This window comes from Salmo trutta, chromosome 14, assembly GCF_901001165.1.
Source record: "Salmo trutta chromosome 14, fSalTru1.1, whole genome shotgun sequence".
Classification (NCBI taxonomy): Eukaryota; Metazoa; Chordata; class Actinopteri; order Salmoniformes; family Salmonidae; genus Salmo; species Salmo trutta.
The window spans coordinates 43,858,394-43,867,985 of record NC_042970.1 but is presented as its reverse complement, the minus strand read 5'-3'; the positions used below and the strand labels follow the sequence as shown (position 1 = coordinate 43,867,985).

General features: G+C 40.8%; 2 protein-coding genes across 4 annotated transcripts; one reads left to right on the top strand and one right to left on the bottom strand.

The window, feature by feature from the left end:
• Positions 1-549: 549 nt before the first annotated feature.
• LOC115208146 (synaptonemal complex protein 3-like) lies at positions 550-3,512 on the bottom strand. Of its 2 annotated transcripts, none has more exons than XM_029775990.1 (8): positions 3,120-3,512; positions 2,947-3,022; positions 2,797-2,831; positions 1,938-2,055; positions 1,716-1,812; positions 1,499-1,591; positions 1,302-1,406; positions 550-1,061 (listed from the first exon to the last, which is right to left on the bottom strand). In XM_029775990.1, the coding sequence occupies exons 1-8, from the start codon at positions 3,232-3,234 to the stop codon at positions 1,008-1,010; spliced, it is 693 nt and encodes a 230-aa protein (XP_029631850.1). In that variant the 5' UTR covers positions 3,235-3,512; the 3' UTR covers positions 550-1,007. The 2 variants fall into 2 exon arrangements, with proteins under 2 accessions (XP_029631850.1, XP_029631851.1); XM_029775991.1 differs by having other exon boundaries at positions 2,947-3,019.
• Positions 3,513-4,202: 690 nt separating this feature from the next.
• On the top strand, positions 4,203-8,196 carry LOC115208145 (DNA damage-regulated autophagy modulator protein 2). Of its 2 annotated transcripts, none has more exons than XM_029775988.1 (8): positions 4,203-4,445; positions 5,203-5,411; positions 5,569-5,636; positions 5,757-5,899; positions 6,032-6,209; positions 6,460-6,542; positions 6,617-6,709; positions 8,003-8,196. In XM_029775988.1, exons 2-8 carry the CDS (start codon positions 5,281-5,283, stop codon positions 8,123-8,125), a joined length of 819 nt encoding a protein of 272 aa, XP_029631848.1. In that variant the 5' UTR covers positions 4,203-4,445; positions 5,203-5,280; the 3' UTR covers positions 8,126-8,196. The 2 variants fall into 2 exon arrangements, with proteins under 2 accessions (XP_029631848.1, XP_029631849.1); XM_029775989.1 differs by lacking the exon at positions 4,203-4,445 and adding an exon at positions 4,473-4,795.
• The last annotated feature ends 1,396 nt before the right edge of the window (positions 8,197-9,592 follow it).

Below are 9,592 nucleotides of genomic sequence, written 5' to 3'. Positions count from 1 at the left end.
ACCTCAAATGTTCTACTGCTTGAACTCCTGTTCCTATTATATTAGCTCAGAAGTATTGTGGCGCTCCTGCACCTAAATATAAACAGTACCGGCACACAAAATGAGTACCGGAACCTATTTCAGTCCAAATCAAGCACTGCATAGACTGACCAGGTGAATGCCAAATCCACTTCAATCAGTGAAGATGAAGGGGAGAAGACAGGTTAAAGAAGGATTTTAAAGCCTTGAGACAGATTGTGTATGTCTGCCATTCAGAGGGTGAATGGGCAAGATAAAATTTTTAAGTGCCTTTAAATGGGGTATGGTAGTAGGTGCCAGGTTTTTCACGCTCAACAGTTTCCTGTGTGTATCAAAAATGGACAGCCAGCCAACTTGACAATTGTGGGAAGCATTGGAGTCAACATGGGCCAGCATCCCTGTGGAACGCTTTCAACACCTTGTAGAGTCCCTTCCCCCGACGAATTGAGGTTGTTCTGAGGGCAAAAGGGAGTGCAACTCAATATTAGGAAGGTGTCCCTAAGTGTATATTTACAATAACAGATGGTCTTAATTCCTGACAACATTTTAGTAACGAGAAGTCTTATTTTCTCCATAACCCCCCTCTTAATCAGGGATCAATTAAGTAGATTAACATATTAAACCAGAACTCCAAAATATGAAAACAGAAATAAGAATTTCTAAGTGAATGACATCCCTCTTTGACTTCAACACATTCAGTCTGGAACCCTCAGCTGACACAATCTTGATCTTTTGAATGAAGCAGTTGACAACAGAAATGCAATGTTACATGTACACAACACACAAGATTTCAAAACAGTTATTTGCAGATTACTGGATCAGGTAGATGTGGTTCCTGAGATGTTTAACACTTATCTGGGAATTGTAAAGTTCTATCTGAAACACATCCATAAACTAAAGTAGAACAGGCAACCCAGCTTAGTCATATGTACACACAACAAGCATTTGGATGGAGTTGATTCTTCTCAGCTCCCTGCATTCTGAAGATCCTACATCAGCATCGTCTGCAGAGACTTGCGCACTGTAGCCATCTCTTGCTGTTGCTGTTAATAAAAAATGTATTGTCTGTTGAACTAAATGAAACGTTCTAAATAGAACAGTTAAATAAGTATTTTCAAAATAGCTCAGTTCATGCTCATAGTGCTCATGCCCCTAGTACGCTAATATTAAAAAATGGCACATATCAATTTGTATTCTTAGCAACGCTTCAGCTAAGCAAAGGGGTCAACCAACGTAAGGCACGTGAACAATGAGTTAGTAAATTGATCTGTCGTTTTACTTACTGTGTCACTGAGAATCTTTTTCTGAAACAGTGCCATCTTCTGGCGCAGCTCGCCCTGTGCAGCACCCTGCTGGCTGACATGGGTCTTCTCCATTGTATCAAGGCTCTACCAGCCCAGCAAAACAAGGTGGCATGAGAAAACCAGCTGAGACATAGATTTAAAATCACCATGTTAAAGACTACTATGAGATAATATACTTGGATGTACTGCTCCAGCAGCTGCTTGAGAGTCTTCAGTCTCTGGGAGGCCCTCTTGTGCTGAAACATCTTCTGCTGGTGCTGGAACATACTCTATGGGAACACATACAGCACCTACAGTTAGCTCTAAAAGATGCCTTAGTTACTCCAGTGTTACTCTATAAGTAGGTATAGAATAGAAATAGGTACAATATTTTCTGTCCTGACAGAGCATTACCAGTAGTTTCTCCTCATTATCCTTGGACTTCTGCACATCTGTGTCCCACTGACTGAAGACTGCATTGAACTGGGTGCAGTAATCTTCTGTCACTTTACTCTTGCGGAATTGATATCATACAAATCAGGTAACACACACAGACACAAACAGACAGACACACACACACACACACACACACACACACACACTTGCACCCTCCTTTCACTCTACACATCTCATTACCTGTCTCTTTGTTGGACCCTCCATAATTGCTCAATCTTTTGATGGCTAGTCTTCACAGAGGACTTGGTGAACGTTTCCAAACGTTTGCGTTTTGCCAGGAAGGCTTTGTTGATGTCCGCTGGCAGTAAAGAGAAAAAGAGGCTCACGGATGTAATGCATAGTTCATTGATGAGAAACAATCGCTGTACCAATCAGTGTGCAAGGCCCAGTGGTGGAAAAAGTACCAAATTGTCATATTTGATTAAAAGTAAAGATACCTTAATAAAAAATTACTCAAGTAAAAGTGAGTCACCCTGTAAAATACTACTTGAGTTTTAAATATACTTAAGTATCAAAAGTAAATGTAATTGATAAAATATACTTAAGTATCAAAAGTAAAAGTATAAATCATTTCAAATTCCTTACATCAAGCAAACCAGATGGCACCATGTTTTTGTTTTTCAAATTTACGGATAGCCAAGGGCACATTCCAACACTCACACATCATTTACAAACTAAGCATTTGTGTTTAGTGAGTCCGCCAGATCAGAGGCATTGGGGATGACCAGGGATGTTCTCTTGATAAGTGTGTAAATTTGACAATTTTCCTGTCCTGCTAAGCATTCATAATGTAACGAGTGCTTTTGGGTGTCAGGGAAAATGTATGGAGTAGAAAGTACATTATTTTCTTCAGGAATACAGTGTAAAGGTTGTCAAAAATATAAATAGTAAAGTAAAGTACAGATACCCACAATAACTACTTAAGAAGTACTTTAAAGTATTTTTACTTAAGTACTTTACACCACTGGCAAGGCCTGAGTATGAAATATAAGGATAGAACGAGAGAGATTAGAGACAAATCTAGTGGAGCACACAATACCTCCAAATCTGTCCAACATGGTCATCATATCCCCTCTGTGGAAGAGGAAGACATTATATAGTTAATGAATGACAGCAATATCAACCCATGAATTAAATCACACAGGATAATACTGTATGTTCACCTCTGATAAATAAATGCTTGGAATACCCTTTGGTGATGTCAATATCATCATCATCTGGCTCTGACAGATGTTTCCTTCCTCTCAATGCCTCTGCCTCAACTACTGTAACAATAAAGAAAGTAGACTATTAGATATGATGGCATGAATAAAAACATGCACATTATTTTAGGCTACCAGTTTCCAGGACTAACAATGTTACCTGGCAGGTTTTCATTGTTGAAACTCTCATTGAAGTCCTCCATATAGGCTTTGCCTGAGTTGGTTATAGTGCCTTTTGCTTTGCCTTTCTGAGCATGTCCCTTGTGCATTGCCATTTCTTGCTGGTCTTCAATAAAGAAAATAAATGTGCCAAAGAACTGGTTCAAATGACAACTTTAGCCTACTGTATATGCTTGCGACCGTTAGCTAGCTAACAGCTAACCACTGTTACCAATCTAGTGCCAGGTGTGAAATCAATTTACTGACCTATCTATTTTCAAATAGAATAGGCTATCAAAGTAAGAAATACTTATTTTGTTTCAAACGTTTTGAAATATATGTAAATATAGTAATGAAAGCTAGTTTAGCTTCAACTAAATTAGCTAAGCTTGCAGTAAAGTCACCAGTTGAAAATCTGCGCGGGAAAAACGTTGGCACGCCAACTGAGCGCGGGGACAAATGACGTCACTTTGTTGGTGGATACAGTGTTCTCTTGGTAGAAACATCGATACTCTGTGGATTTGGAAACTACAAGTGCTCCTGGGTAAAATAGACCCCCCCTGTTACTGAGACACAATGTACAGAAAATGGTGTACGGTGCAATATATATGTTCGATATATAAAACGTACTGAACGTCGTGCAATACGAATGGACTAATTAACAATGGGATTTAAAAGTATTCTCAAAAGTAGATTATTATAATTATTATAATAATACAATTATGATTCATATTATTAACAATAGTAGTATTATAAATAAGGTTTAGTTATTTGTATTACTGTTGTTACCATGATAACTATCTAGTAATCATTACTTTTTGCTGTTAACAATAATGGCAGCGCTATAATATTATTTGTGCTATAAAGTCGATTAAATGTTTTCCTTTTTTCATATTGTTAAACAACAATAAAAAATATTTCAGCATAAAATGTTATGAATTTCGTCCAATTGTTACTTTCTACCATCGTCACTGGGGGACTTTTATTTTGAAGGGAAATCGCCGAGGTCCCAGCGTTTTTCTTGATATGTCTTGCGCATTGTTGCTGATGGAACAGAGGTCTCTTTATTGACGTTCGCTACAGATCTGGGTATTTCAATGCCACGCCTTTTCTGGAAGACTAACAGGAAGTAATGAGCTTGTGGTTTTAGTTGAGAAAGCGTGACCTAATTCCTCATCTGGGTCATGTAGCCTTCATTTAATCAGAGCGATCTAAAGAATAGACTAGACATATTAGCTTTTTATGCTTTCCCGCTGTTCATTGTTGGTCTTTTGTGAGACCGAATTTCGTGTGATGAGGTGACAACAAAGGAACCGCTTTTTTGAAGGTACAGTTTTTATTGCCGCGTTCAGAACAACTGGGAACTCGGAAAAATACTCGGTCAAATAATGACGTCAGATTTTCAGGTCGGAAAGTCGGATCTCTGGACATAAACCCGAGTGTCCGAGTTTACATTTCGAGTTGGACTGACCGTTCGAATCAAGTTTTCCATTCGGAGCTCGTTTTTCTGCGTTCCCAGTCGTTTTGAATGCACCGAAGTCGGAGATTTCCGAGCTCCCAATTGTTTTGAACGCAGCATCAAGCCTGCAAACCGAACTCTGGACCTGGATGCCAGTTATACTGCATTCATTCATTGTTTCCCACTAATCAGGGACTTGTTTAGATCTGGGACACCAGGTGTGTGCAATTAATTATCAGGTAGAACAGAAAACCTGTATATTGTTCACTCTACTTATTTTATTAAACAGTATCATGTATTGTAGCATCATTGTAAATAAGAATTTGTACATAACTGACCTGCCTAGTTAAATAAAGGTTATTTTAAAAATAAATACATGTATGCATTGTGGCCTACCAAATGTAACTAGCCCGCTCTGTATCTCAAGCCACTTGACTACATCAAGCCACACAACTAGTAGAGGAACTGAGAAATGAGATCACATGGCAAGAATACATTGTAGTCTCTTGATACTAAGCTTTTATCCAGAACGAGGAAACAAGAGTGTGCAGCAGCTTCAGCTATTTTGTGTGTGTGTGTGTGTGTGTGTGTGTGTGGTGCCTCACACATAATCCAATATCTACAGGTGAAGGCAATATACCAGCATCTGTGGTCTAACTTGGATAGGCTACTGGTGGTTTGACACACACACACAGCAGAGGATATGTGGTGGTTCCAGCAGGGTCTGTGTATTCTACCTGTGGCTCTGGTATTATGGACGGCGGCCACGTTCATCTTTGCTTACATCACTGCTGTGCTGCTGAGACATGTGGACCCACTGGTGCCATACATCAGGTCAGACACAGGCTCAAAACACCATCCTCTGTGTCTTTTTACCATTATACTTGCAATCACTTTATAAGTAGTAGACACAATTTACATGTATTACAATTGTACATTACATTGTGATAGTAGGAGATTACATTTTTGATGGTCATGTTTCTGTTCACAGCGACACGGGGACGGTTGCCCCAGAGAGATGTGTGTTTGGAATCATGCTGGACATCTCAGCATACTTAGGTAACACCAGCATTACCTCTCGGATTCCTCTTTGGAATATAGCAATACATTTGAAACCAGCTGTAAATCGGACTGAATTTGTGACTATGTTTTGATTTGTGATCATGTTTGTCGTGGCAGGCATAGCCACCATGTACGTACGCTACAAGCAGGTCCAAGCCTTGACAGTCGAAGAGGAGTCGAAGCTGCATAAACTCAACCTCTTGGGTTTGGTGCTGGGATGGACCAGCTCCTTTGGCATGTGCATTGTTGCTAACTTTCAGGTACCCATTGACACGTGTGTGTGTGTGTGTGTGTGTGTGTGACACACACACGAGTCTTGTTCCTGTTTGTTTTGATGACAGTGTATGTAAATGTGGTACTATAAAATCATTCTCTCTCTCAACAACAACCAGAAAACGACTCTGTTCTCCATGCACCTGGTGGGGGCAATATTGACGTTTGGTGTGGGGGCACTGTACATCCTGGTGCAGACTTTGGTGTCTCTGTACATGCAGCCTCACGTCCACGGGAAGAGCATCTTCTGGGTCCGACTCAGCATCGGAGTCTGGACCTTTGCCAGCATCATCAGCAGTATCCTCCACTATTTCTGCAACAAGAAAATATGAAATCATGATTCATTGTTGCTGATAATAGAATGTTGTTGCTCTAAGACAATGCCATTCAATTACAGTGAAAGGAAGCTGTGAACTTGTGAAACAAATTGCAAGGACCTCTGACAGCTTGTTCAAGATCCAAACGTTCAGAAATATTGCAAGAGTTGCCCTCTGTAACACAGCTCTAGCCCCTGCCTGTTGTGCTCCTTAACCCCCTCATCTCTCAGTGTTTGTGTCATCTGTCATCATGTACAGCAGTCTACCTGGAGTGGACGTGGCTCATAAACTGCACTGGATACCTGGAGAGACGGTCAGTAGACTTTGTGATAGTTTGTGCTTGTGTTAGCGTGCGTGTGTGTGTGTTAACAGCTCTGTCTGTCGCAGGGCTACATCCCTCACATTATCAGCACCATCTCTGAGTGGTCTCTGGCTCTCTCCTTCGTCAGTTTCTTCCTCACCTACATCAGAGACTTCCAGGTACCTAAGCTCTCCTCCTCACTTCACTCACTCCATCACTTGGACCAGACAGAATAGATATTCAAATCAAACTTTATTTGTCACATGTGCCGAATACAACATGTGTAGACCTTACTGTGAAATGCTTACTTACAAGCCCTTAACCAACAGTTCAGTTCAAGAAAGAGTTAAGAAAATATTTACCAAATAAACTAAAGTAAAAAGTAACACAATACAATAATGAGGCTATATACAGGGGGTACCGGTACCGAGTCAATGTGCAGGGGTTCAGGTTAGTTGAGGTAATTTCTACATGTAGGTATGGGTGAAGTAACTATGCATAGATAATAAACAATGAGTAGCAGCAGTGTACAAACAAATGGGTGGGGGTCAATGTAATAGTTCGGTGGCCATTTTATTAATTGTTCAGCAGTCTTATGGCTTGGGGGTAGAAGCTGTTGAGGAGCCTTTTGGTCCTAGACTTGGTGCTCCGGTACCGCTTGAAGTAGCTAAGAAAACAGTCTATGACTTGGGTGACTGGAGTCTCTGACAATTTTTTGGGACTTTTCCTCTGTCACGGCCTAGTATATAGGTCCTGGATGGCAGGAAGCTTGGCCCAGTGATTTACTGGGCCGTGCACACTACCCTCTGTAGCGCCTTACGGTCAGATGCCGAGCAATTGCCATACCAGGCAGTGATGCAACCGGTCAGGATGCTCTTGATGGGAACTTGAAACTCTACGTTGTTAATGGGGGCCTGTTAGGCCTGCCTTTTCCTGTAGTCCACGATCAGCTCCTTTGTCTTGCTCACATTGAGGGAGAGGTTGTAGTCCTGGCACCACACTGCCAGGTCGCTGACCTCCTCCCTATGGGCTCTCTCATCGTTGTCGGTGGTCAGGCCTACCACTTTTGTGTCGTCAGCAAACTTAATGATGGTTTTGGAGTTGTTTGGCCACGCAGTCGTGGGTGAACAGGGAGTACAGCAGGGGACTAAGTACACACCCCTGAGGGGCCCCAGTGTTGAGGATCAGCGTGGCAGACGTGTTGTTGCCTACCCTTACCATCTGGGGAGGCTTGTCAAGAAGTCCAGGATCCAGTTGCAGAGGGAGGTGTTTAGTCCTAGGTTCCTTAGATTAGTGATGAGCTTTGTAGGCACTAAGGTGTTGAACGATGAGCTGTAGTCAGTGGACAGCATTCTGACATGTGTTCCTTTTGTCCAGGTGGGCTGCAGCAAAATCCTGCATACCCAATAGCTCTCAAGGGCAGAGGTTGGAGACCATGATTCTAACAACTGTTCTCCGTTTTCCATCTGTAGAAAGTAACGCTGCGGGCAGAGGTGGACCTACAGAGCAATCACCTCTACGATTCTCCACACTACAGCATCACTGCACAGGTCAACCAATCTGAGACCTCCCCACTGATGGCGGGGGGCATCTGAACAGGACAACTCCTAGTGGTGCGGTTGAGTCGAGCTGTAATTATGAACATACTGAATGGAATCAATGAGAATATAGAATGTTGACGGTGTGATCAACGAGCACTATTATAAACTGGGTGGTTCGAGCCCTGAATTCTGATTGGCCGAAAGTCGTGGTATATCGGACCGTATACCACGGGTATGACAAAACATTTGTTTTTACTGCTAAAATTACGTTGGTAACCAGTTTATAATAGCAATAAGGCACCTCGGGGGTTTGTGGTATATTGGCAATATACCACGACTAAGGACTGTATCCAGGCACTCTGCATTGCGTTTTGCGTAAGAACAGCCCTTAGCCGTGGTATATTGGCCATATACCACAACCCCTCGGGCCTTATTGCTTAAATATACCGCTGAAAGACCTAATTCTCAGATAGTGTAAATTCCACATGCCCTTTTAAACTGACATTTTGGTTCTTGTTAGAAAGTAATTATATTTTTCTTAAACCTAAAGGGGATCGATCTGCTGATAAGACATGTATTTTTTTTTTTCAGTAGTCAGAACACAACTAACCGGTATACTATTCTCTACCAGCCACTCGAAGGTGCCAAGGAATCGTCAAGATGTTTGTTTCGGCTTTCTTAAATCTAACAATGAGCATTTGTTGCGCTATCTTACGTTTGTCTTTCATGAGAATTGATATCATTAGGTGGTTTAGAGCTTTATTTGCTCTACTTCGCTTTGCTTTGGGATGTTAGGTTTAATTGATTTGAATGTTGCTCTCACTCTGTTAAAGTAGGATAATATAAGAATTGGGTTTGGCTGTAGGTTTGATCATTAGTGAATTATGGATTTTCTTGGATGCTTTTCTATAAATTTTTATGTTTCTATTTTCCCCAATGATCATCTCTACCCATAAAAAGTCATGTGAATTTCTCTTTCCTGTAGAATAGATACAATATTGGTGAGATGTAAGGAGGTGCTTAATACACGTTTTTTGGTTATTTGAAGATGTTTGTTTCTACTAAAAGTTTATTTTGTTACAGCATATAAAACATTTCAGCTGGCCACTTTTTGCCACCAGTTTCTATAACCACCGGGAAGTGTGTGGAGAAGGTATTGCCATCATTGCTGTTAACTGGCCTGAATAATTCCATCAATCTGTTTCATGTTAACCTAATCACCTATGCAGTAACTACATAGAAGCTTTACTTGTCTCATTCTCGTAAGAATGGAAAGCATCAAATTCACTGTTGTATATGAAGGCTTTATAACAGAATAAAACCTTTCACTTCTAACTCCGTTGTTGATTAAAGCAATAACAAACAAGATAGTTATGACATTTATTGGTATATTGAGTCATTTACATCGTACCATACTAATATACAGTATATATTTAGTCATACATTTCATGAGAATGATAAGTCATACATGTCATTGTACTTAAACTGAACAAAAACATAAACACAATGTGTTAAGTGTTG

Excerpts from the sequence above, each read along its gene's own strand:
- LOC115208146 (XM_029775990.1), bottom strand. The coding sequence starts at position 3,234 with ATGGCAATGCACAAGGGACATGCTCAGAAAGGCAAAGCAAAAGGCACT. Across the intron at positions 2,832-2,946 it reads GATATTGACATCACCAAAGG|AGGGGATATGATGACCATGT; the intron begins GTATTCCAAGCA and ends CCTCTTCCACAG. Across the intron at positions 1,592-1,715 it reads ATAATGAGGAGAAACTACTG|AGTATGTTCCAGCACCAGCA; the intron begins GTAATGCTCTGT and ends GTGTTCCCATAG.
- LOC115208145 (XM_029775988.1), top strand. The coding sequence starts at position 5,281 with ATGTGGTGGTTCCAGCAGGGTCTGTGTATTCTACCTGTGGCTCTGGTA. Across the intron at positions 5,637-5,756 it reads GGACATCTCAGCATACTTAG|GCATAGCCACCATGTACGTA; the intron begins GTAACACCAGCA and ends TTGTCGTGGCAG. Across the intron at positions 6,210-6,459 it reads CTTTGCCAGCATCATCAGCA|TGTTTGTGTCATCTGTCATC; the intron begins GTATCCTCCACT and ends CTCATCTCTCAG.